This window comes from Oxyura jamaicensis, chromosome 2 (genome assembly GCF_011077185.1).
Source record: "Oxyura jamaicensis isolate SHBP4307 breed ruddy duck chromosome 2, BPBGC_Ojam_1.0, whole genome shotgun sequence".
Lineage (NCBI taxonomy): Eukaryota > Metazoa > Chordata > Aves > Anseriformes > Anatidae > Oxyura > Oxyura jamaicensis.
In genome coordinates this window covers 34,296,716-34,324,135 of record NC_048894.1, presented here as the reverse complement: position 1 = coordinate 34,324,135, position 27,420 = coordinate 34,296,716, and the positions used below count along the sequence as shown (strand labels likewise).

At 43.3% G+C, this 27,420-nt stretch overlaps 1 protein-coding gene across 5 annotated transcripts; it reads left to right on the top strand.

Annotated features, from left to right (window-relative positions):
* GSDME (gasdermin E) lies at positions 1–26,735 on the top strand. 5 transcript variants are annotated; one of them, XM_035316274.1, is made up of 12 exons: positions 2–262; positions 1,403–1,453; positions 2,574–2,686; positions 4,450–4,680; positions 5,795–5,987; positions 11,645–11,816; positions 12,822–12,942; positions 19,914–20,102; positions 22,067–22,194; positions 22,312–22,492; positions 24,024–24,097; positions 25,033–26,735. In XM_035316274.1, the coding sequence occupies exons 4-12, from the start codon at positions 4,470–4,472 to the stop codon at positions 25,261–25,263; spliced, it is 1,500 nt and encodes a 499-aa protein (XP_035172165.1). In that variant the 5' UTR covers positions 2–262; positions 1,403–1,453; positions 2,574–2,686; positions 4,450–4,469; the 3' UTR covers positions 25,264–26,735. The 5 variants fall into 5 exon arrangements, with proteins under 5 accessions (XP_035172168.1, XP_035172165.1, XP_035172164.1 ...); XM_035316273.1 differs by lacking the exon at positions 2,574–2,686; XM_035316277.1 differs by lacking the exons at positions 2,574–2,686; positions 19,914–20,102 and having other exon boundaries at positions 1–262.
* The last annotated feature ends 685 nt before the right edge of the window (positions 26,736–27,420 follow it).

Below are 27,420 nucleotides of genomic sequence, written 5' to 3'. Positions count from 1 at the left end.
GAGCCACAAAATGGCGGCGGCGCTCGGTCCCGCCTCGCCCCGCGTCCCGGGGCGCTGGCAGCCGGGCGGGGCTTTGCTCCCCGCCGCCTTGCCTCGCCTCGCCCCGCCGCGGTGCCGCCCGTCCTTGCCGGCCCTCGGCGCTATCCAGGAGCCCCCTGCTCCCGGTACTGCCCCGGGCTCCCCTCGGGGCATCGCCCCCTGCGCATCGCATCGGGGCGCGGCGCATCCCCGGGGCGCGGCGGCGGGGATCAGCGGGGCAGCCGTGAGTACCGGGGCGGGCCCGGGGAGGCAGAGGGGCCGGCAGTGCCGGCAGTGCCCCGCTGAGCCCCCTTTTCCCCGCTGGGGGTCTGGGAGAGTGGGGCGATAGTGGGGTCCACAGCCCGCATCCGAGCCCCGCTGCCCCGTGTGCGCGGGGCCGCCCTTGTCAGGCACCGCTGCGGCGGCCTCGGGGAAAAGCCAGGGTCTGGCTTCCCTTCCGTGCCTGCCCGTATGCCACCCGGCTTCTTTAAGGAAGGAAAAAAAACCCAAAACCCAAACCACAAGCCCCAGAGGTTGAATCACTGCAAATCACGCATGGTGCAGGAGCGTCGCAGGGGAAGCGCAGCCGTTGGGTGCCCGCTGCAGCTGCCTCAGTGCCGGGCTTGGTGAGGGCGGCACGTGGCTGCGCGCCCACACGAAGTGCTTCATCTCAGGGCTGGCATCACCATCTGCCCTGGTCCCCAGGTGTGCAGCTGTGGGGTGCTGTGAGGCGAGCGGTCCCCAGAATGGGCCCTCGTGGGATGGTGGCGTCTGGCCTTGGGGTGAGGGCACCATGGTCCTTGTCGTTGGACACGTTAAACCCAGGGAGGTTGTCATCAGAGGCACGTGCTGGAAGATCCTCAAGGCTCAGAAGAGAGAGCTTGTGAGCTTTTATGGCTTTTTGTTTAAATATAACTTATCTAGAAAGCATGCACAAATAACTTTACGGATTTGTAATAAAATACGTACTGCTTGTCATCCTCGCTGCCGTCAGGAGCCTTTCAGGACAAGCTCCGACTTGGTTAGAATTCAGAGGGTGACACATGGTAAAGTTAAAGTCTGGCAGCTCTTCTGACTGCATGCCTACTGCCCAGTCCTCTTCAGTCTGCAAGAGTTGTCCTTAGCATGCCTTTACGACAAAAGGTGACCTAGTTGGTAGTGCAGTTGTCACTGGCTTCCCAAGCTGCCTGTGTCCCGTGCCTGGTGTTCTGGGTAATCTCACGTGGAATGGAAAAAGGTGTTGGCTTGGGGGGCTTCATTGGTATGTTTTGTAGAGGTCAGTGCATGTGTATACAGAATGCCAGAAATACTGGGCAGCTGTTGAGAACTTGCTCTTCTGTGCCGACAAAGGTAAAATCTGATTATTCATTAAATGATTTTTCAGATCTAATGATCTGTATTGAGTTACGGAGCTGTGATAAATGAAAGAAGCCGGGTAAGGTTTGTTTCTTTAAATAATTGGTGAAGTTGCTGTAAATATCTTTACATGATCTCATCTTGTTCATTGAATAATCTGCCCATAGCCCAGGTTCAGGCTAATTTAAAATTTTCGGTAGGCGATAAAGCTACTGCTCCATCCTTTTCTGCTTTCACACCTAGCTATCAATCTGCAAGAGTGAATTCACTCTGACAAGCTTTTCCTACCAGCTTTGATACCTTCCTTTTTAATTCTGCCAAGCCAAGCATGGTTCTAACAAAGCTTTTCAGAGCAAGAAACAGCAAAAGGAGAGTTTTCTTAATGCGGTGTCTGTAACCACTCTGTGATCATTTGGTCAGGATGCCCTCGATCCTGGTAGTTGTATTAGCTCCCAGTACTTTGTCTTTTTGTGAACAAGTGAAACAAGATACTTGGGTGCATTTTATAGTGAACATCAAAGGCACAATACCCAAAGAGAGATGATTTGGATAGAATATTATTACTTTGCAGGTACTGCTGCACCAGCAAATACACTCATTGCAAAGACATTCCCAAAGCAGCAAAGTGTAGGAGACGTTGATACTGTCATCCTGAGGCTAAAGACAGTACCAGCTATGCTACCTGGAGAGTCTGCAGTTTCCATAGCACTCTGTGGTCTTTCTCAGATGTCCTTTTTGTCCATCAAAAGCCTGGTAACTGTGAGTGAAGTCAAACCACCATGAATCAGAAAGGAGTTTTATAGAATGGTGTCGCTGGTTCTTCTCATGAGATTTAGTGAGTGTGTAACAGAAAGACAAATCATAAGAACTGTTATTTTTTTTCAGTATCTCTTCTCATAAGTTCCTAAGAATTGGTTGGCCTTTTCCATTTAAGACAGTATGCCCATGTGAGTCCATTGTGTAGAGATGGGATCAGAATGAATGAGCAATCAATCACATAAAGCGCAGAAATGCTTGAAGAAGGGGAACAGCGGCTAATGCAGGGCAAATTGCCATGATGGTCCCCTCCATTACAAATCAGTCATCTGGTTAGTTGTGAAATATAAAGTCATATAAAAGAAGTCCCCAAACCCTCCACTCTCACTGCTTTTTTTTTTTTTTTCTTTTTTTTTCTTTGTTTCTTTTTTTCTCTGCTGCAGTAGAGCTACATTGCTTAGTAAAACTACATTACACTGAGATTAAAACGGGGGAAATTTATGGAGAAGAATTTTAAGAATGCAAAAATCAAACTTGGTTTAGAGCCTAGGAAAAGGTAAGGGGAAAAAGAAAGTCAGAGGAAATACTCCCTGTGTGTATAGCTGGGACTGCACTGTGAGTTTTTTGCAGCCTCTGTTTATAATGAAAGCCTCAGAAGACTCCAGGAAAGTGTTAGGAGACTTTGACATTGTTCAAATCCTTTCCCTCAAAATGTTGTTGGGAAATGCTCTTGTTTATATGGAGAGCTAAGAGTGGGCAATGGGGGTTTCATAGGAACCTCAGCATGAATTGGTAAATACTGTATGAAATGTTATCTGAAACGGGATTTGGGGAAAGCTAAGCTTCTATCTGCAAAGAAGGGTTTTCTTCTCTCCTCCACCTGATAGTAAAACATGAAGCCTGTATTCCAACCACTAGTATCTTTACTTGGTTTTCCATTTTCCTGCAATTGTGAATGCTCACTACAATATCTTTGGTTGTTTGAAGTCTGTCTTAGCTAATTCTGGCCTGTTTTTGTAATGGACCAATCTAACTAATCTCTTTGAAGCAGGACAGGTGATTAATTAATGAAAAACATGTGGGTAACCTATTTGAAAGAAAAGAAATGGACAGCTAAGACATCCTAGGCTCATAGTTGAACTTTACAGTGTCAGCTGGAGGATTCAAAGGAATGCTGCCAATTAAAAATAAAAATAAAAAGGAGAAATACCAAGTAAAACAGCTGAAAAAAACCTGATGAGACTTAAAAAACAATTTTTTAGATTTGCATGTTTAGCACTTCTGAATGGTCATTTTTACCATTTCTTCTGTGAATTAAGCCAACTTTCTTGTTAATACAGCAAAATGCATTGCTTGGGATAAAGGAAACCTTGCGCAAGAAGAGACGCCAGTATTTTTAAATTTAAGACAAATTTAAAAGCTAGAATAAGATAATGTAAGTAGCTGTTTAGCAGATATGAATAACAGTTGCAAGCAACATGTTTTATTTAGCCGTTGTTACTCTAATGGGAAACAGAAGATTGGAAAACACTGGAGGTAAAAGGTTCAGAAGGGAAAAAAATTGAAATGGGACTTTCCAGGAGCCGAGTTCAAAAAGAACACTTAGTCACAAAGCTGCCATTATAAAAAACAATATTTGTTGCTTTTTATAGAGGAATTTTTACTATCCCTATAGGTGTTAACAAACTTAATCAAGATAATCTGTGTGAATAATATCCAATTACCTTCTATGGAATAAGATGATTTTATTTTAGGTAATAAATGAAGGAATCCATGGAGAGGTAGGAAACCTCCGCCGTTGCACCTGTGTTCTCGTGATCCTAGGAAGTCTCCTCAGGGTGCTCTTTACTAGACACTTTTTCTTAGAACTTCAGGTAGGTTATTGTAAGGGATTTTATTTTGTTTGTTTGTTTCCTCCCTAGCAAGTGAATTATCCATGGGTGTTCTTTGAAGGAATTTTTCAGCTTTAGATTTTAACACTTCCTTTCTCACATATCTTGCTTTCTTCATTATCTGCGTGCTTGTGAATTTCATGATTATTGTAATGTTTAAGCCTCCCATATCATGTCTGCAGAGCATTGTTCTTATTCACTGTTGCTTATTTAAAATTTAAACTAAAATTGTTTCATCTGTTACTGTGAAAACTTTTTTACTTTGGGGGAAGTTGCTTGAACTGTCATGATTCCCAGCTCAGAGTGGAAAAGTTGGGGTGAAAACACTAACTGTTCCTGTATGAATACTGTGAAGAACTTCTTAAAGTTAAAATGTTAATATTTGTACTGTCCCACTGTAGTTCTGAAAACAGATTTATTCTTTCAGGCTCTAAATGATTCTCCAAGATGTTTGCAAAAGCAACGAAGAATTTTGTGAGAGAAACAGACAGTGGAGGTGACTTGATCCCTGTCTCTCACTTGAACGCCTCCGACAAGCTGCAGCTTCTCAGCTTGGTTACAAAGAGGAAGACGTTCTGGTGCTGGCAGAAGCCCAAGTATCATTTCTTGACAGTCTCCTTGAGTGATGTGCTTACGGAAGACAAACCTATAAAACCAGGTAAAGCCCTACTCGGGCAGCACTGTTAATGTACATAAAAAGCACGCGAAGCCAAATCTTTTTTTTTTTTTTCTCTCTCAGTCAAGTTACCAGAGGGCTCTTTTCAGAGGAATGCTCTGAAGTATTTCCTGTCCTTAGGAATGAGATGACTCGATCTCTTTCTCACTTGACTATTCATTTCGCTAGAATAATACTAAGAAACATTTAAAAAAAATGTCTAGGTGGACTACAGCAGCTGAGTGCTGAAGGCTGTCAAGCCATACAGTGCTACTGTTTGATGGCAGTGCTGCCTGCAGCCTCAGGAGCTCCCCTAGAGTATTTTGGGGAGTTTTCAGTATGTGATAGTAGCGTAAATCTGTGCTGTGCTCCAGGTAAAAAAGCACTGAACAAACTGTTCTAATGGTGATAGCAAACCAGAGAATGCTTGCAGGTATTACCACGGCTTCCTTTCTTCTTGCTCAGACAGTAGAAAAATAGTTATCCTTGTATTTATTTTCTCCATCCAGCTGCACCAGTGCTAAACAGGTAATGGTCTGGACTCCTGTATTTCTGGGCATGACATAATTCTGAACATAGGTAAACAGATAAGTACCTATGCATAGATTTTAATTGTAGCTAGCTCAGAAAATAAGCTGATTCTGAGTCTGTACTCTGGTTTATAGATGTACGAGATTCGCAGTTTGATTTAAGCCAATTAGATGTTTCCATTGGTTTTCAGTGAGCTTTGGGACAGGCTTATAATGAGATATGTCATGATAATAGCAAAATATTAAACCTATTATAAGCAGATCTACTTCATTGTTCTCCCTTGTTGCTGAAGTAAATTTCTATCGTGCTTTTTAAGTCTTCCTTAGCATCTGAGCTCAGCATTTCACTCACCAGATGTTTTCTTAAAATGACAAAACGTAGAAGATAGCTGAGCAAAGGCAATAAAAATACGGAGGAAGCAGAAGTTGCAGAGCTGTGAACTTCCCTATTTACCTGTTAAGTACTGTTCTTGCCTTCATTAACGTTAACTGTTTGTGTTTTCTGTTAGTTCTTGTTTTTGCATTGACTTCAGGAGTGTTTCAGCACTTGTCTTCATGGGTAGAAATTACTTTTATTCTTTTCCTAGTGATTGTGGAGTCTGACTTCGTAAAATACATGGGAAAATTTGAAGATTTTGTTCAAGGAAGTATTGAAACTTCATTTGGGAAGATCAGCCTGGGAGCTGGAGGGAAGGGCTATGTGGAAAGCCAGTCCTCCTTTGGAAACCTGAGGAAGCAGGAGGTTGACTTGCAGCAGCTTATGAAAGACGTCAAGGACAGGTATGCTTCAAATGCGGGCATTTCAGTGGCCGAGAAAGATTTATTCTGGAATAAATGTGTGAACCAGACCTGTAATATCTGTGTGCATCTAGTGTCAGAAAAACAACATCAGTCAAGATTTAGAATCTTGTTACTAAGACTGGAGTGCTACAGGAGAATATGCTAGAATAACTTCTGTTGAGAACAATAAGCTTTCACTTGATTTTCTGGAGTGTTACCTGCTCTGTTCAAATAAACAATCTTCCTGTAGAAAATCAGATTTACTTCAACATATTTTGGGGTGATAATCCTGAATGCAACTAAATAATTACAAATATTTTCTACTCTCAGGAGAAGATTACATAAGTATATGTGACTGTAAATAAGCTGCTTGCTAAAATACATTTTTCTGGTGTAAAGACCTGAAAGATGCCACTGAATTGCTCGTGTGCTAGACTTGGAAACAGGCTGAGGCGCTGACATCTGATGAAGAAGATAGTCATATACCCAGTCCCAAGGGATTGTAACGTGGGTCTGGCAGTGACATAGTCCAGTTTAATGTGTGTGCGCCTTTATGCAAGGAGCTAGTTCTTGGTTCACGGAATAGATGCTCAGAGCTTATTTAAAGCTTGTGACGCAAATGGTGTAATTGATAGAGAGTGAGTCTGGCTTTTGTTGGGTCACTGAAAGTGATGAGGATAGCAGAATTTTAACTTTTATTTTTTTTCTTCAGCATAATTCTGAGGCTTACTGGAAATTGTGGCAGTTCCTTCCAAATAAAATTCTAGTTACTATTCATAAATACTCTATGATTTATGAGAGAACTTGTCCATGGGTTCTAGCTTCTGTCTCCTTCGTGGAGCATCGTGTGGAATTCAGGAATTCAGCATTCAGGAATGTTGTTGCCTAGAAGATAGTGATTTGGGATGCAAAGTGTTACGGTACTAAGCGGATGTTTACTGGTCAGTCCTTTTGGGGTGAAGGTCAGCTAAGTGCTCTGGATTTCATCTAATTACATACGTTGCTTGTGCTTGTTATAGAAGTAATAAAGCAATAATTGCTCTAAATTAAATTGTAATTTAAAGTGTTTTTGTATTGGGCTGTTTAAGTTGAAATTAGAGATAACAGAAAGCACACAGAAAAATGTCAAAGCTGGTATGTCTTCCGGACTATTGTGGGAGTCTTCAAGGTTCAGGAAGCTGGAAGTGCTGAATGGCAGCAAATTGGTTTCTTGTCAGTTCTCAGGTGAACCTTAAAAAGGATAATCCTGCTGATCTTTAATTAGATTCCAGATGCTGCATTGGCTCTCCCTTTCAGAAAAGGGATGACAGCTGAAGGATGTAGGATGAGATCCCTCCTGATCTGCAAAAGCAGTGTCATTTTGAATACAGAACACACTTACTAATATAATAAGCAACAGAAAAATAAGTGGTACCTTCAGGTTTATGAACTTCACATATTTTATGGTGCACTATTCTTGCTTTTTGTATTACTTTGTGCTTGCTAGTTCAGAGTACTGAAAAATACCGATTTTTAGGGCAGAGTCCTATGGTTTAAACTAGTGGTTTATCTAGTGGGTAGCATCCCTGGCAGGGGGTTGGAATTCCATGATTTTTAAGGTCCCTTCCAACCTGAGCCATTCTGTGGTTCCTGTTTTCAATGGCTTGGCCATTCTTGAAGTCTCACTCTGGTACAGATGTTTTATTATTTATTCTTTATAACAACTTAAGCATTTATGCGTATGGTGAGACAAACATTCATCATTTTTCTACCATATGTGCTACATGAGCAACACAAAGTCACAGTATGTTGGGAGATAGCACTGAGTAAAATCAATTGTGTGTCTGTGATTTAAAACATCAGGAGGATGCTGAATAGAAAACAGAGAAGCTGTCTGTCACTTGCACTCTCACAAGTCTTTGGTATTCTTGAGGAAGTTGATCTATAAAGTAATTGCCAGGTTATTCTGTGGGGAAAATTGTGAAATGCCATCAGTAAGCTGACTATAGCAGATACTTTGTTCTGGTAGGACAGTAAAAAGTAGGTCAGAGAGGTTACATTTGAAACAGATCAACAACAGAAGTATGTGTCTGCGCTTGGTGTGCAGGGCCTGAGTGAGGACTGGCAGATTTCACTCTGGCATTGTTTTAGAGGTCTTTATTTGAGAAGGGACAGAGCTGGGTAAAGGCTGATGCTGTGCAACAAGTAGCATTTGGCTGGAAGACATCATACTGTTACACATTATAAATTTAATTGGAGAAGATTGAACAAGCAGAGGATTTCTGGAAAAGCAGTTGAGAGATGTTTTGAAGGCAGGCGTGTGGATGTTGGGGAAGAAGTTGTGTTTGGAGGCTTTTGAGAGCCTCTCCTAGCTGCCCACGTCTGGTGTGTTGAGCTGGTGTTGCTGTGTGCAGGACAGAAAAGGTTCTTCACTCAGCTGGGTAGCTTGGACTGTGAGGGTTTGAGCCGGCAGGCAACAGAGCTGACTGCACTGTGACAACAGTACCTGCAGCTGAAACAGTTCCTGTGGGCAGCTGTAGCGAATCAGTCAGGGTGTTGCTGTGAGGGTTGTGGGACAGGGTACTGAGGAGCCTGGGCAGGGTTTGGTGGCAGGACAGTCCTGGCCTCGCTCTGTTGTGAATAGTCCAGCCAGAGACCTGTCGCACAGGGGAGGACCCTCAGTCTTGGCTGTGGGTTTTAGAAGTGTGAGCATTAAGCGGTGAGAGCCTGCTGTGTCACCAGGTGTTGTCTGTATTTCTCTTGCCTTCTGCTGGTTTCTGCCTTTCTCCTTCTTTTCCTGTTTCTGATCTGCAGCAAACTGCCTGTGTGACTGTTTATTCTCCACTCCTTTCCTCATGCAAGAAGAAGAAAGTTCAATAAAAGTGGTGGAAGCCTTTGCATTGTAGGATAGTGGAAGTGTTAAATCCAATCAGATGTAAAGAGAGAAAGCAGAACTCAAATTCTTTTCTGCTTGTGTTTGACCTGTGGAGCTTCCAGCATAGTAAATCATTGACCTCAAGAAGGTTATTTAAGAAGAACAAGCTATCAAAAGGAAAACCATAATCCTTGTCTTCTAAATGATCTGTATTTATACAGTTTTATACTGTGTGCATTGATAATCGCAAACCAACATCTCATTTTACTTGATAGTGTTTTCTTTTGTATACTTCAGCTTCTCAAGTAGGGAAAAAGAGTGCAGTAACATAGCACAGGTCACACAAGGCTGCTGAGCGCTCCTGCACAATAGATGGTGAAAGATGGGAAGAGTGAGAGTTGCAGAGCAGAAATAATAGCTGTGAAAAGCAACCTGTTTTTTTTAAAAAAATGCTTCCATGTGCCCACATGCCTGTGTTCTCAGGGATTTAACTCAACCATCTTGCTCACCTTGCTGTGCTTGATATTGAGAGAGTTATAGTAGCAAATGAGTTCAGCCCTTGCAAAAGTACACTCGTAGATTCAGTGGCCATTGCCCTGCAATATTTTAAGCTTTGTTTTGACTGTCAAACTTTAACCCTGTGGCATTTTGCCCTTGATGCCTCTTTTGAACAATCATTTAGATAAGCCAGATATTTGTTTCACCTCGTGTTGTTTGGTGTTTGAGTCACAGTCCTGTGCTTTCCTGTGAGAAGCGCAGAGCGTTTTCTTCCGTAGGCTGTGCTGTGACACCCATGATGTGCCCACACACACAACACCAGGGCCTAAGGCACTTCAGGGCACAAAGCTCAGTGCCAGAAGTCTGGAGGAGAGCGTTTAAAGAAAAGGCCTAACTGTTCATAAGGGTGTGTGGTTTTTAACTCCCCATCCTGTACTCCCTAAACCCAGTGGGGAGAGGTATTTCTGCTGTTCTTCAGCTGAACTTCAGAGCCAGGAGTGCGAGGGGATTTGAGCCAGTCCCACCTTGGACAGAATGTAGAAGAAAATGGAAGAGAAAGTCTCTGAATTATTTTGGTCGTTCATTTGGATAGGATTAAGTCAGGCTTTGATATCCCTCATGTTAATGTTCATTCAGAAACTGCAAACCTGCTTAATCTGTGGCCTTTGATTGTTTTGTTTCTTTTACTTTTGCTCACAAGTTTGTCACCCTCTAAAGCAGGCAAAAAATACATCATACGAAAGCAACTGACAAATTGCTTTTGTACTTCTTCATTATATTTCTTCACTTGTGGCTTCTTAGGTCATATGTTAAAACTTCAAGCTGTCTGTGCCTTAATTTATATTTTCGGGATGCTTAGCCCACCTCTTCAGAATCATAAATAAATATTGTGAAGGATATGATAGGCTTTATGGTCTTCTACAAGATGCGGTGATAATTAATACCTCCAGGTTGGCAGACACTTCTAAGAGCAGCAGTGTTTGTGATAGCCTGACATTTCTTCAATTTTTCGTAATCCAAAGATTCATTGCATTCCAAGCATAAAGCATGGCTTTGCACCACAAGAAAATAAAAGTTCTATTAATAATCTCAGGAATGTTTTGGGGGTGATTTTCTAGTGGCTGCTGCATTGCTTCAGAGGTATTTTCTTTGCTTTGTTTAAACAATCAGCTTTAAGGTTTCCAGACAGTTCATTCCAACTGATTGAACTTTCATATAAGCATGTAACTCTCCAGAGATCAAAAATTGCCTGAGGATATTTTTAATTTAATAAAGAGCCAAGCTGACTTCAGGCTTATACAGACTGCATAAATCCAAAACTCCAGAATCTAATAAATCTAAACCCTTTTAATTAAAAGTGGAGATATCTTCATTTAAATAAAGTAGAATCAGAACATGTCTTTCCATCGTATTTCTGGGGAATTGCCATTTAGCCCCATGAAAAGCCATAGAGAAGAAAAGACTTCAGCTAGGGGTAGCAATCTTTTAATCTTACAGATGTCTTGCAAGAGTTATCTGTTCTTAGAAAATATGACGTCCAATGCGAGGACCTCTCCGGTGGGTATTTTGCAAAAGTATAATGTAATTGACATATTTTAGTCGATCAAATACAGTTAAGTTGCTGTAACTTACCAGATAGGCTGTTAACACCCCAGAAGACAGGGTAGTAAATTTTGTTTTCTGTTCTTAGAAAATAATTTTCTCTTACAGTTTCTGGGACATTGTTTTCTTTCTTCTTCTGATTCCAAAAAATACTTTATTGGAGAACAACTCCAGCGGCATTCAAAGAAATGCTGGAGCAGGGGTGATTTTGTCCCTCCCAAAGTTATTTTTTCTTTTGACGGTGACAGTCCTGGTAATTAATTTTAAATTGTGAGGTCATACAGTTGATTAACACACGAGTTTATAGTTGGTGGTGTTTTGTTTTTTTAGGAACCTTTTTCAGTCCCCACATCCATGAAACCTTTTGTCTTCCACCTTTGAAGTACGTGGTCAGTGCTGATCCTCTCAACCAGTTTAGGGTTTAAGTGAAGGCCAGAACAGTCCTATAGCAAACTGTGAGGGTTGGCATCAAGCTGTCACTCTCAGCCTTCATCCCTCAAGGAAAAACTGGTGACTCAGAATTTGGAGCAAGAATTTTCTTGTGTGTTATGTGCGTACATGTTTTTTTGTTTGTGTAATAAGGATTTTGAATGATTTTTTTTTTCCTGAGTAAGAATTGCAGGTTATAAACTGCTTCAAACAGTTAAGAATATGTGTTTTCTATGTCCTAGCTGTTTTGTTAATGGTGTCTCCTTCGTTTCAGAATGATAAATATGAACAGTAGTTTACTGCAACAAGTAATAGAAAGAAAACGTGAAGTACTGTGCATCTTGAGAGAGAAGATAGTAACAACTCAGAAGTGTACAATAGCTGAACACATCCAGACAGAAGAAAAAATCAGTGGTCTGCTGGGATGCAGTACGAAAACAATAAAGGTAAAAGATACTAAAAGATCTGTCAGGAATAGAATATTTGTCTAGTTAAACCTGCAGATTATCTGTGAAGAAACTCTGATTTCTCTATGCCAAATAGACTTCAGAGTATCTTTCATTTTTCCTTAACATGTTAAACTCTAAATTGTAAGAAATCGCTGCGTTACTTGGTTGTGAAACTTCAGAAATACAAACTGCCTTTCCTGTTGCCTCACTGGCGAAAGGTGTCATCTTTTAGAGTAAGCCTGGAATGGGATTTCAATCGATACTGTAGCATTATGATTCAGTTCCTCAAGATTCCTGCCTACAGCAGACCATAAACCAACAATTCAGGGAAAGTTGAAGAGCAGAAAGCATTTGCTGAAGCAAATTCAGTTGACAAGCCAAGTAATCATTTATCAGAAATGTTTGCAGTGTCTAGTGAGTTTTAATGCTTCTTGAGAAGCTGCTTGTTTTCTGTCATGGGAGTGGAGATTAACTGCCTAGTGAGGACATCTGAAAAATTGCTAGTGAATTGAGAGGGAATTACCAAAGTCAAAACATATGCTCGTCTTGCAAAATTTTTTTCAAAGCTGCAGATGAATCACTTTTGCGTACAGGGAGTCTCCAGTGGCAGGCACCTGGAGTTCAATGACTCTGTGCAAGTGCCATTGTCCTGGTACCAGTCCCCAGTTGAGCAGAGGGGATATCAGGATAGAAGAAGGCAGGGACGGGTACTGAAGTGGTTGCCACTTCCATAACGACACAGTTTCTGATTCATGTGGCAAAAGCTACACCTGAAGGTCAACTTTGTACTTGAACAGGGTAGCTGAGAGTTTGGGAGCTGCTCTTGGCACTTCAGTGCTTTTACCTCACTGCTCATTTTGTGTTTCTTTCAGATGTTAAGTATTGGATGTGCTTTAGTTAGACATTATAAAGTATGCTCTTTCTCTGTATTTTTTCCCTTACTCAATTTTGTGTTTAAGCTAAACAGCTGAATCGAATAAACAGTGAATAAATGTCTTCTAGGTTTCAGTGAGTGACAGTGGAAGCACGGTGAAGGATTCTAGTGTGATCCTTGAGATTCCTCCTGCAACCGCTATTGCCTATGGTGTGATTGAACTATTTATAAAGTGCAATGGCCAGTTTGGTAAGTGTAAAGCTCATTTTCTGTGACACACTGTTCAACTGTGAAAAGAACTGTTGCGCAATGTTTTTTTCATTCCCCTCCATGAACGAAGGTGTTGATGTCGTATAGTCTCTATTGCCTTGATAGATACTTGTGTTGTGAAATGTAGCTCTTCTGATTTAGTAAAGCTTTTTCATCTGTTTGCATAAGTTATAGGCTCATAGAATAATTCAGGTTTCAGGAGTCTACAGGAGGTTATCTGACCCCAGGCAGGGGCAATTTTCAAAGTTTGATCCAAGTTCAGTGTTAGATCAGCTTGTTTGTAATCCTTGTCCATTCAAGTTGGAACGTCTCCAGAAATGGAGTTTCCATAACCCCTCGGGGCAGCCTGTTCTTATGTTTGACCACTATCACGATTATTTTTTTTTTCTCCTTAACCTTTAATGGAATTTTTCCTTTCTTTACGTTGTCTCTCTTGCCTGTTCATCCCATTATCATACAGAATAGCCTGGCTCTGCCTGCTGCAGGTAGCAATAACATCCTCCCTTAGCTGTATTTTCTCGAGGCTGAACAAACCCAGTCTCTGAGCCTCTTCTCATACATGATGTTCTCCAGCCCACAGCAGTCTTGGTGGCTCTTTGCGTTCTGCTGGCCGTTCTCCCAAATGCCAAAAAGAAGAATCACTTTCATCAATCTCCTAGCTGTGTTCTTGCTAGTACAGCTCAGTACACAACGAACCTCAAGCTGAAAGGGCACTCAGGTGATCCTCATGAATTTGTTGTCCAGGTCTTTTCCTGCAATATTTTGCTACTAGCTAGCTGGCCATCGGCCTGTGCTGTTCTCTTCACTTTAGATATAAGCAAGGACAGTGAACTGGATCTAAATGTACAGTCAACCAGGAATATTTAGACAGCAGGCATGCAAAGAAAAGAATTACTCATAGAGCATAGGACTAGAATTTAAACTTTTTTTTGTCTGGTTTACACTTCCTTGTATAGATTTTTCTCTGAATGGTTGTAGAAATGCCCTTACTGTGTTTTCTGGTTGTGTTTTTGCTTATTTCAGGTCAAATACTTCCAGGTGTCAGTTTTAAAAATACACTGAAATTGGTTTGGGGAGGAGAAAAGGTAGTAACTCTCCTCTGCAGTATCACCTGCCTTTTTCTTTCTTGCCTGTCCTCAGATAAACTCCCTAACTTAAAGAAGGTTTCCGGGTGTGTTATGCAAGAATGAAGAGAAATCAGATGGGCTGTGTAGGGCTGGAAGTCAGAAAAGAGTGATGTAGAAAAAAACAAGATACAATTGAAGTGCATTTGGGATTTGAACCCAGAATGTGCTTGATTTGGCTAAGAAATACAGAAAGTAATCTCCATCGTTCTCCATCAATTGACTTTTGATATTAAGGAAGCATACAGGTTCAGGAAAATACATAAACACCACGTAACCTGAAGAAAAAAAAATTACAATATGGAATTGCTCTGACATATAGTGAACACAGAGATACACTAGAGGGCATTGACTTCATGGTCATAATAGAACTGTAATTCAGGGAAATCAGGTGCAATTAAAGCTATTTGACTGCATAGGCGTGTAGCTGATAGCCTACTTACATGATTTCTAGATGGAAATTCCTATGTCTTGCTAGCTGATAATAAACACATGGGTGATGTTAGTGTTCTGTATTTTTCTGCTCTTTTTGCATGTTTTTTTCCCACTTCTTTTCATATTTTGTGTCACATTTTTTAAGCTTCAGAAACAACATGGCTTGTTTCATGTTTAGTCCCAAACAATGAATGTCTTGCCTCTCCTGAGCAATAGTAGATGTCTGTTTATGGAAGTAAAAACAGCCTTTGAAGTTAGAGCTGGTGACTTATGTAGTCCTTTCTCATAGGACTGAAAGTGGCCAATAGCAGGTGTAACATAACGGTGTTCTCGTCACAGATAATTGTGGAATAAGGTGCACGTACATTTTCTTGTTCCTTTTTCTTTGCTGCTGACAGTCAGAGCTAGGGTTACTCCGTAAGGAAGAACGGTATGTAAACCTTCTAACAATGTCCTGGCTAATGTGACTGCACATTCTTGGACATAAAAAAAGTCGGATCTTCTTCCAATTTCTTTACCACAATGTTTTCCTATAATCATTTTGTGCGTATGTGATTTCTACAGGCTAATTTTCCACTAGATATAAAAGCTGTTCCCATTAAAGGCTTTGGAGTTGTATCTCTCTTCATTTCACTGCAAATCCCCTCCTTCCTTTATAAGACAGGATGTATATAGTAGCACTGGGCTGACCTGCTTTGTTCCGTTCATTGCTATATATGTGACATTCTTCCTCCTAAACACCTGTCAACTAAACAGCCCTAATCTTTACAGCATCTCAGTGCTGTAAAGGAGTATCGTTGTCTCTGATCATTTCTGATTGTTTTTATTGATCATTTCTGTATTTCTACCATTTTTCTTAACGTTTCTGGGTAACTGACAGGATCTAACTGTGCTAGCGGAGGTTTGTCATTGATGAATATAAGAGAATTCAATAGAAAAAAAATACCATAGTAGTTTTATATTCTTTCATTCATTTCTTCTACCTTCTAAGAGCCTGATAAAATTAATCTTACAAGAGTAATTAACAGTCCTGTTAATGCAGAACTTTTCAGAGCCCTACATTTTCCTCTGAGTCCCATTATGAGCTTTAACAGCAGGGTCTGTATACTTCTCTGATGATGCTGTGTATTGATTTCCTTATAATCATCATTCTGCCTTTGGAGGGCAGGTCGTTTATTAGCACTATCTTCCCCCTTCGGGATTCATGTGAAAGCCTTGTCATTATCCATGGAAGTTACACAAGCATGGTGGCATAGTGGTGCCTTTGCTGCTGTCCTGAGTTGTGTTGCTTTGGGAAGTTCTTTAATTTCGGTTAATCGCTTTCTGCTCCTCTGTAGCTTGCTCTTCTCTCTGAAGGTTATGCAGGCATAAAGGTCTCTTTCTTTCTCTGTGGCAGAGATTTCTTTGTCTGCTCTACCTTCGAAAAAGCTTTTTCCTGATGGAGTGCTCTCCATGCTTTCTCATCTGCTTTGAATGTCCTTAATTTGGTGAGACAGACTGTAACAACTGCAGGAAGGTTATATTTAGGTTTTGTGCCTGGTACATGTGAGCACTGTGCTTGATTAGTTACATTTTTTCCCCTTTGCTGTCAGGTATTGCTTTAAAATTGGCTTTCTCTTGTTAGCCTGCCAGTGTTCTTCTGCTTAGACCTGCTGCAGAGTGTCAGGGATGCGGTTTCAAGTCTTCTGTTTGAGTTGCTAACGGATGATCCAAATAATGCGTAAGACTTTGATTATATTTTGCCCCAAAGATGCAGAAAATCGGACACATGGGCACAGTAGTTGATGCTCCAAGTTTCTCAGCATAACTCTTCAACGGCTTCCAGTGTGCCACATAGAGGTCTGACAGCTTCGTAAAGCTGGGGGAGGGGGGAACAATTCAGTGGCCAGACATAACCAGTTCTGTGGGGGTAAGGTAGACCAGGGCTTGTTCCAATAGAATGTATTGAAGATGAACCAGAAGGGGTAATCCAGCCATGGTGTGTTATTTTCATTATTTCTCTGATTCTATAAAACTGAGGAACAATTTACCACCTGGGAAGGTGGAAATTTTTGCTCTAAGTCTCTTTCCCAGTTGGGCCAGGTCACCTAGGGGACTGCTGCCATCCCCAGCAGTTTCCCATTGCCAGTGAGGCGCTGCTCATTTCTGTTGTCCTCCTGAGGCGTGTTGTGGAACTCGAGGCTGAGACTGGGAATGGTAAGGTTGAGTCCCTGTGGGTTAGGGTCAACGGGAACGCCAACAAGGCGGGCATCCGTCTCCGATCCAGGAGACGGATGAGGAATTCTACAGGCAGCTGGCAAAAGTTCCGAAATCACCAGCTCTTGTCCTCGTGGGGGACTTCAACTTCCCAGACATATCCTGGCCATGCAATACAGCTCAGAGGAAGCAGTCTAGAAGGTTTCTGGAGAGCATGGAAGATAGTTTCCTGACACAGCTGGTGAGTGAGCCTATGAGGGGAGGTGCCCCGCTGGACCTTCTGTTCACAGAGAAGGGCTGGTGGGAGATGTGGTGGTCGGGAGCTGTCTTGGGCGCAGTGACCACGACATGGTAGAATTCTCTATTCTTGGTGAAGTCAGGAGGGGGATCAGTAAAACCGCTGTCTTGGACTTCCGGAGGGCAGACGTTGAGCTGTTGAGGACACTGGTTGGCAGAGTCCCCTGGGAGGCAGTTCTGAAAGACAGAGGAGTCCAGGAAGGCTGGGCACCCCTCAAGAAGGAAATCTTAAAGGCTCAGGAGCGCTCTGTCCCCATGTGCCCAAAGACGAGCCGGTATGGAAGAAGACCAGCCTGGCTGAGCAGAGAGCTGTGGCTAAAGCTTAGGAAAAAAAGAGGGTTTATGATCTATGGAAAAGAGGGCAGGCCACTCAGAAGGATTATAAGGATGTTGTAAGGATGTGTAGGGCCAAAATTAGAAAGGCCAAAGCTCATCTGGAGCTCGGTCTGGCTACTGCTGTTAAAGATAACAGAAAATGTTTTTATAAATACATTAACAAGAAAAGGAGGACTAAGGAGAATCTCCGTCCTTTACTGGATGTGGGGGGAAACTTAGTGACGAGAGAGGTGCTTAATGCCTTCTTTGCCTCAGTGTTTAGCGGCAAGGCTAGTTGTGATCTGGATGCCCTGAGCTGGTGGAAGGGGATGGGGAGCAGGATGTGGCCCTCACAATCCACGAGGAAATGGCTGGTGACCTGCTACAGCATTTGGATGTATGCAAGTCGATGGGGCCGGATGGGATCCACCTGAGGGTACTGCGAGAACTGGCGGAAGAGCTGGCCAAGCCGCTTTCCATCATTTATCAGCAGTCCTGGCTATTGGGGGAGGTCCCACTTGACTGGGAGCTAGCAAATGTGATGCCCATCTACAAGAAGGGCCGCAAGGTTGACCCGGGAAACTATAGGCCCATTAGTTTGACCTCAGTGCCAGGGAAGCTCATGGAGCAGCTTATCTTGAAGGTCATCACAAGGCACTTGCAGGGCCACCAGGTGATCAGGCCCAGTCAGCATGGGTTTATGAAAGGCAGGTCCTGCTTCACTAACCTGATCTCCTTCTGTGACAAAGTGACATGCTGGGTGGATGGGGGAAAGGCTGTGGACGTGGACTACCTTGACTTCAGTAAGGCATTTGACACTGTTCCCCACAGCATTCTCCTCAGGAAACTGGCTGCTCATGGCTTGGACTGGCGTACACTTTGTTGGGTTAAGAGCTGGCTGGATGGCCGGGCCCAGAGAGTTGTGGTGAATGGAGTCAAATCCAGATGGAGGCCGGTCACTAGTGGAGTCCCCCAGGGCTCAGTACTGGGGCCAGTCCTCTTTAACATCTTCATCGATGATCTGGACGAGGGGATCGAGTGCACCCTCAGTAAGTTTGCAGACAACACCATTAGGTGCGTGTGTCGATCTGCTCGAGGGTAGGAAGGCTCTGCAGGAGGATCTGGATAGGCTGGACCGATGGGCTGAGGTCAACTGCATGAAGTTCAACAAGGCCAAGTGCCGGGTCCTGCACCTGGGGCCCAACAACCCCAAGCAGTGCTACAGGCTGGGAGATGTGTGGTTAGAAAGCTGCCTGGCAGAGAAGGACCTGGGAGTAGTGGTTGACAGTCGGCTGAATATGAGCCAGCAGTGTGCTCAGGCGGCCAAGAAGGCCAGCAGCATCCTGGCTTGCATTAGAAACAGCGTGGCCAGCAGGTCCAGGGAAGTGATTGTCCCCCTGTACTCAGCTCTGGTGAGGTTGCACCTCGAGTACTGCATTCAGTTTTGGGCCCCTCGCTACAAGAAGGACATGGAGGTGCTCGAGCGAGTCCAGAGAAGGGCAACGAAGCTGGTGAAGGGTCTGGAGAACAAGTCTTACGAGGAGCGGCTGAGGGAGCTGGGGTTGTTTGGCCTGGAAAGGAGGAGCCTCAGGGGCAACCTTATCACACTCCGCAGGTACCTGAAAGGAGGCTGTAGCGAGGTGGCGGTTGGTCTGTTCTCCCACGTGCCTGGTGACAGGACGAGGGGGAATGGGCTAAAGTTGCGCCAGGGGAGGTTTAGTTTGGATATTAGGAAGAACTTCTTTACCGAATGGGTTGTTAGTCACTGGAATAGGCTGCCCAGGGAAGTGGTGGAGTCACCATCCCTGGAGGCCTTTAAAAGACGTTTAGATGTAGAGCTTAGGGATATGGTTTAGTGGAGGAGTTGTTAGCGTTAGGTCAGAGGTTGGACTCGGCGATCTTGGAGGTCTCTTCCAGCCTACGTGATTCTGTGATTTTCTCCATAAAGACTTTGCAAAAAAAGACAATATATCAAAAAATCAGTGAACATGGCTGGGTGAAGTCATTCAGAGACCCTGAAAAGCCCACTGTTGTTCTGGAGAACTTGAGGATTGACCTGTGGCTTGACTGAGATAGAGGTGTCTCTCAATCCCATGACCAGGAGAAGCTCTGTTAGGGATACTCAAGAGTTTTTATCAATCTCAGAAAGTGCTTTCATGTGTCTACATTATGAGTGGATTCTGTTGGTCCTGTTACAGCGCACCTCGTAAGTAGTAGAAAATACAACAAAACAAAACAACAGACCCATGTCTGCATCTCCTGTACACAGCATTCATGTTTACAGTGTCTGGAGGTAGTTTTCAGTTTTCGTGTTACTTGCTGGCTCTGTTAATTAAGTTTGCAGAAGCTGGCGTCACGTTTTGTAGCCCCTAGCTGCAGCACCGACCTGTGTTGGTGCACACCGCATCAGACATGAAGGCTGCAGTGCTAGCATACAGATAGCAACCACTGGTATTATCTCCGTCTAGAAGAGATGAGGTAGGAAGAAATCACACGTGAGAGCACTAGATAATACAAGGTAGCATCTCATTCAGTAATTGCTTGCGTATTTCATGATTTTTTTAACTGCATTTCTAATTACAGAATTCTGTCTGCTGGATGAACAACAAGGAGGTTTTGAAAGAGAAAGCACAGAAGGCTCAACTTATCCCCATTCAGCACCGTTCAGAGATGCCTTGTTTCTGTATCAGCCAGATGCTGTTGATAATGGGGTGTACTCTGGGGCTAGGAACCTCGTTCCCAGTGATGCTTCTTTAAGTGTATTGAAACAAGGTATTACCAGCAATGCTTTATGTGATTACATTACAGAGAGTTAAGCAACAAGATAGAAGGAAATAATCTGGTATGATAGCACATAAGAAATTGTTGGTTCATTTTCATAGCCCTTATCAGGACCTTCTGGGAGAATGCACTGAAAGAATAGAAAGATTTACTTCTGCAGTGGGTACATGCGGTGGACTGTTCCCTAGGAACATACTGAATCCCTTTGCCATTAATAGGATCTTAAAATATAACAGAACTGACATAAAAACCTAATATCCTGGGTAAGCTGTGTAAAATTAGTGATGATTTATGCTTTCATACAGAAAGCGTCACTGAATGTTCTCAGCAAAGCTCCTTAGTTAAAGGTTATTTTAAGTCTCAAAAACTACAGAGGCATATCCCACAGCTCTTCCACTTACCCTCATTATTTTCTGAGAAGCTTGAGAGAGATGTTTGGTAGCAGCTAAGGCTGATGAAATTAAAATATGATTTAAGTGGAAGTTTGCAAATTGGTATAATGGGCCAGGCACAACTTGCTTTTTATAGAGATGCAGAAGGGGCGGGGTTATCACAAGAGAAATGAGAAAGGGGAAAACAAACCAAGGCCTCGGAACACACTTTACTTTTCATCAGTTCTGGGTAGATTTCTTACAGCTGTTTCTGGTGATGAACATTACTTTTGTTATCTCTAAATTTCACCCCTTCTTCATGGCTGTTCAGTAGACCAAAACAGTTACCTGTTGTCCTGAAATAAGTTCTGATTATCTAATGTAGACTTGTCTGAGAGGAATGACTATCTCTGTGTGTAGATTTAAAAAACAAAACTTTTTTTTTTTTTTTTGGTGAAAGAACAGTATGCCATTGTTTCAGTTTTTGTTTTAGCTTGACATATCTTTGTGCCTTTTTTGCTTAAAAGACCATTAATTAAACGTTTCCTTTAATTAAAGTGCACTTGCTTAGAGAAAAAAAATAAAGGATTTTTGTTTCTCCTAAAGCAATTGAAAGTAGGTTTCCTGTTCTGTTATTTGGGTAGACAGTCATACCATTGGATCAGATACCCCCAAAAAATCTGCCTGTGGGTGAGCTTTTTTTTTTTTTTCAAAGAAATAATTTGTAGATGTAAAAAGCATCTTTAAAAGAGAGTATGTCACTGGAGTGACATAAAGGGAAGTTTCCTTGCTCCTCTTAAAATGAGGTTAAGAAAATCTGAATGCCCATATTTTTTGGAATGTGGAAAAACACATTCCAACCTTCCAGTTGACATCGACTTGAAAACTTACTTTCTTTTACATAAATGGCAATTCGATGTCATAAAATTCTTTGTTGTAGTGTCATAACCGAATTGTGGAAAAAGAAATGCGGTGATCTCTCATTTGCTTCTGTTGTCTGTGCTGTAATGAATTCAGTGTTTGAATTGAGAAAATGTATTTTGTCATGAAGTGCAATAAGTATTTTTAGGTTAGGGCTGAAGGGGGTGTAATTCTTTGATCCGTTTGATGAAATATGAGGACCCTAACAACTTATCATCACAACAGGACCTTCTGACTGTGTGTGTACTCACACCATTGCCTTGGTAATTCATATTAACCCTCAGATTTAAAAGACAGGTTATGAGCAGAACGCTTAATTCTGCCTTATAAATGAACATCCTCTGGAGATGAACATTCAAGCAAGACACTTAGCATATGGTTAATTCAGTGAACATTAAATACTAAAAATACGGAACGCTGAATATTGATCCTTAGCAGCGGTATTTTCTTATCTCGGTATTTTCACTGATGTTTCGGTGATTCATTAGGGAAATGCATTCGGATGTGTTCCAGCCTTTCATTGTGACTCACACCGATGGAAATCGGGATGTCGAGATGCAGTGATACACCAGCTTAGGAAATGCGTAGCAAAAACGTTAACTGTTTTTACTGGCATTTGTGTAGCGCTACTTACTTTTACTTTTTACTGCTTTCTTGGGAAAGATCTAACATGGTTGAAGGCTCAGTTCCAGCCCTTTGCGAAGCTCCCAGAAGAAAAGCAAAGAGCTTTATACAAAAGCCTGTGTGAACTCCTGCTCCGTGAAGAAATGGTAACTGCCCTGGAGGATGTGGTAAGATAAAGAAACTTCGGCTTGCTTCCTAAAAGTAATTTCTGAATAGAGCTAGCACTAGCTTTTACTCAAACTTCTCTGTTTTCAAGAAGTTTTTACTTTTTCTTTTGCTACCAGTTAGATGATATCTGCACAGGAGACAAGCCAGATCTGAAGGAGCTAAAACCTGCACAACAGCAAGACCTGGTTGACTTCTTGCAGCTCTTAGGGTGCAGTAATGAGGTATTGTTGCAGAACTGTCAGCTTCAGGATGAGGAATTGGTCTCAGCTGCTCACCTCCTCATCAGTGCTATCTCTGGTATGTTGAGAATGAAGAGAAAAGCCTTTTATTATGATTTTTTTCCCCCTTTTAAATGCTTCCTCAGTGGAAAACATTTATGGCTCTTTTTGTTGAGCAGTTGGTGAGTTTACTGAATGTAATACGTTCTGTTCCTTTCTCTGCGATTTGTATACTCTGCTAGCCGTTCCTGGCTATGAATTAAAGTCAGCCCTCGATCTCTGACAGATTTTGCTTGTAAATACACTTTCCCCCAAGACAGCTCTACTTCAGTTTTTGCTGAATGTGGCCGTTTCCAGTTTGACAAGCTAATTTCTGTTCTTGATGCTTGCCAGAGTTCTTCTTGCCTAAATGCTGAGAATTACAAATTGGGTGTTGTCTTCTCTGGAGCAGCATATATTGTCGAGGTCCAAACTATATTTAGCAAAAATGAATTAAATGTAGAGACACTGCAATTAGAGGGTTGTTTTGCTGCTACTGAAAAAGGAGATAAAACACAAATGTCAAACAAATGCCATCCCCACAATCTAGTTGGCCCCACAGTGTTAATTAAAAGTCACCTGCAAAATCCAAGATAGACTCTTTCCTGGCTTTTTCTCCTTTCTCATATACAAAGTTTCCTGACATTAAGATAACGAAGGGAAGGCAGGTGTGGCATTAGTGAGATGTGGCACTGTGCAGCAAATGTCACTGTGCATCCACGTGTGAGCAGTACCCAGGTAGGGAAGCTTAACTCATTTGCAGACACACAAAAGAAATGGAAAACAGGCCTGCTGATGTGATAATTCTTGTCAGATGCTATTAACAGCAGGGTGCAGTTAATTGAGTGTGTTGCATGATCACCTGGCTGTAGACATGATGGCTACTGCTAACCTCCAGGTGGAACTGTAGCTGGATCAAGAATCAAAAGGTGTTTTCTTCCTGTTGCTTCTATTAGAAATTACAGCCTTTGAGTTACGGAGTTTAAGGGCACCGCAGGGATCATTTATTCCCTCTCCCTGCCCCACGGCAGAGCCAGCTCTGTCATTCCTCTCAAATTGTGGTTTTGCTGAAGTCAGCATCTCATACAGATTTTGAGAGCAGCAGATCTTGTCTCGTTCAAGGCCTAAATAATTCAGCCAGCCTGCAGGCTCGGGCTGAAACAGTGGGGAGGTTCCTGGGGAGGAGAAGAGAAGGATGGGGAGGAGATCCCCTTTCCTTCAAGCTACTTTTCTGTCAAGGGCAGGGATAATCAGCGTGGGGTTTGCTTGTACCCACTGCCCATTCCACTTTATTCTACAGTCTGGGAAGCAGACAAAGGGCTGGATCAGCCCCTTCCAAGTGTCCAGCAGAGCACTTGTCCCAGCTTCCCTCACTGTAGAATCACTTTGGTCTCCAGTGTCCGTTTCCACAAAGTCCTGTACCTGCGGGTGGCCTCAAAAGTGCAGCTCGCCCGTCGCTGCTCAGCAGGAGAGCCCCACAGAAGAGCTCACTGTTAAGTCCCATCTCCAGCAGCCAGCCTTGTGCAGCCTTCGCTGGTAACAATCTTTCCCTGTTAATGTCTCCTTCACAGAGCTGTCTGATTACACTCTTGTCCTGCTCCGTGCCTGCTGTGATCTACGGGTTGTTCCGGCATTGTGTTGCTTGGTGAGTAATCAGAACGTGGCGTGTGGGCACCAGCAGCAGTAACGACCGAGCTCTCTGCCTCCTTGCGGTTCTCACCCAGTCAAGAAGGTGTCGGGCTCCGGGGCAGATCGCAGCTGTAGGCACTGCTTAGGCAAGGTCAGAGCCTGACGGTGGCAAACAATGTAGGGAATTGTTTGCAGGTGGGTACCTAGCCTCTGAAGTGCTTCTGCATGTAGGAGATTCTGTGAGCAAAAGAAAATTGTAATTTTAGCTTGAATTTTAATTTACTAACAGTCTCCCTAGCCCATTCTTAAATCTCAGGAACAATCACCTGCCCCTGGGAAACAAATTCCCTCTGACACGAGCAGTGCTTGGGCCTTGGCAGATTTGGAGTGGCAAATCTCTGAGGCCATTCATTAAAACAGCTGAAGGGATGGGGGCAGGTTGGCATTTGCTCTCAATTTCTTAAGCCCAATGACAAAAACTTCAGTAAAAACCTTTAGATGTGTAGGGACAAGGTGAGTGCTGCCATTGGCTCAGAACAAGAGTTAAGGGTAATCTGCAGTGAGAGAAGTTGGACTGGAGAAAAAGCAGCGGGAGAGACGTTTCTCTGTAAAGGGTGCCCCAGAGCAAGTCTGAGGGCTGGGTGTGAGGGCAGTATCCGTGCTGGGTGTGAGAGAAGCAGCACTCCCTCCTCCTCTTCCCAGCTGTCAGCGCAGTGGCCGTCATGACGGAGCATTTTGAAACGTGGCTGTGGGGAGGTGAGCGTTGGTGCTGGATGAGTACCTTGTACTCATCAAAGGTAATGGTAGAGGGAGTCTTGCCCTTCCACCACTCCCTTGTAAGTTCTCTGGTGGTTTTGTGAGAAAGAACCAAGCTCTGTGATGCAAAGAACAGTGCTGCTTGAAAAGCCTTTCTAATGCCTCTGTTTCTGTCTCTTTCTCTCATAAATACAGCCTAATATCGCTTCAGCTGACGGCACCTTGGCCCTGAGCAGTCCTTTGGTGGCAACTCTGACTGACACAGGAAGATTCGATGTCGTGCAAAGGCTTTTTGCTTCATCGAGCATTAATTTGGAAATGACAGAGTCTTCTGTAAGAGTTGTCACTGCGAGAGAACCTTGCTTCTTCCCCCTCCTTCTTTATGTTGCACTGTACGGACTTCATAGTTTAGGTGGGACTGCATAGGAGCTTTGCTGAGCAGTCACTGTCCCAGCCTGTTCTTTCTTTAGCTGTGCAACAGCCCTGATGTGTGTGAGCTGCCATGAGAGCAGCTGAGTGCTGGGGGGTCCGCGGGGGCGAGGCAGGCAGCAGCGAGCCCTCGGCTGCTGTAAGAAGGTGAGCTGCTGCTCTGCGATTTCGCTAAGGTACGTCTGCAGTGGAAAATACATAAATAAGTAAATAAGGAACGCAGGGGAGGAAGGAATAAAATAAAAAAAGCCAAGCCTGGAACAGAAATTGAACGTAGCTGTTCTGATAGTTGTCAGATCTGCAGAGCGGTGGAAGCCTGATTGCTCGCATTAATATGCGTGGGAGAAAGCCGCAAAGTACAAACTGCTTTGTGTAAGCAGGCTGTGGAAATCCAGGGTTCTGCAGCGCAATGTATGTTTTGCTCATTTGAGACCTGAGGTGCAGAATGCCTTCAATCTGGAGGAGGTGAAATGGAGGGCTCTGGAAGAGGTACTTAATTAGGTTTTCATTTATTAAGTGTAGTTTGGCATCAAGCCATGTGATCTGCACGCTGCAGGAAATAACAAACTCTTTTTTTCAAAAAAACTAAGACCACCTCAGGGATTCATGTTTTCAGCTCTGTTTTCAGCTAAGTTTTAGTAAGTGTAGCAAGTTTCAGCTGTTCAGATTGCATTTTGAACTTTCTCTTTGAGGTATTGTGATGCCTTCTGGTATGTGTGTACGAAATGTCCCTGCAGCACTCCACCACAGCAATCGTTTTATCCGTGTGACATTTTCAGCGCGGGTGTTTTGCTTATGCCTTTGACTAATGGCGAAGAGTTAGCAAAGTGCTTTGTGCTTTGAGCTGTTTTGTCTTTTTTTATCATGCTTTTCTGTGATCATGTGAATGGGACAGAAGCACAGCGGAGATCACTGTAAATACGGGCTGGGGAAGATGTTGTTCCAGATAAATGGAATATTGGTGCTTTCAGGTAAGACTGAGATGGCTGACAGGGAAGTAAGCAGGTGAGAGCTTCCAGGGAGAGCTGGTCAGCGACCCTACAAAAAGGGTGGCAATCCTGGCTTCGTTTTTCTGCCCTGTTCACATGTGGTCTTGAGCAGATCACCTAAGAGGTCTTGAAAAGCTCATGTCAAGTAAGCTTTCTCTGAGAAAATGGACTTTGCAAAAAAAAAAAACCACCCTGGTTCCTTTCCCTACCTGAGAGCGCAAGATACTTCTGCAGAGTGAACTGTTGGCATTTCTGTGTCTCGTGTGTACAGTGAAGCTCGTGGTGTTGCCTGAACGTGGCACTGGTGTATGTGGAAATGTCCTTTGGGGGGAAATGTAGGAGTGCTTGTGGGAGTTGTGCGTTTGTAAATGGGAGGGTTTTTCTTCTGCCAGCCACTGCTCAGAAGCTGCCTCTGTAACTAATTTATCAAAAATTTGTATTAAATGTTGTATGAAAGCAATAGAATGACTTAAAACTCAATATATGTGATTTCTGCTCATCCTTTTTTGATTCCCGTCATACCCTTGGCTTTGAAAGTTGGTGCACACAGGTGGTAAGAGGACATGTGAATCCATGTGGTGCTGCCATTCGTGTCTCATCTTCAGTCTTGCTGTAAGCCTTACACGTGCTGTGCTGTTCAACTGCTTCCAGGGTGGGTGGGCTGTCTTGCGTATGTTGAGACCGGGTTTGGTTAAAGAGGAAAAAGACCCCAAGGGGTTCTGCCTCTTCTGCCTCCACTTGCTGGTCATTGTTTGCTCGGGTCTGTTGGCTCCTCACCTCGTCTGCCTGCCCTGCTTTTAGGATGGATCCCCTTCCCTGCAGAAGCCGGTGGTTGTGCATGGCAGCCACCAGTCTTGGCTGTCCTTGATGTGCTGCCTTTCCTTTGGGATCACAGAAGCACCTCTAGACCAACAGATAGCCTAGAGCACTTTTTGGAAAGCAGGTGGGTAAGAATGAGCTGCTCAGGCAATTTATATGTTCATTTCTCTCTAGTTCTTTGCTGCATGCTCCTGAAAGCAGGATTCTTATGCACATAAATATTCAAAATAGCCAGGGCTGGGGTTATAGAGACCCCAGGCAGCAGCAGAGGCAGTGTGTCTGTCCATGTACCTTTTGTCCTGCCTTTCCCTAAGCTAAACGAGGATAGCCTCTTGATGCACCCAGC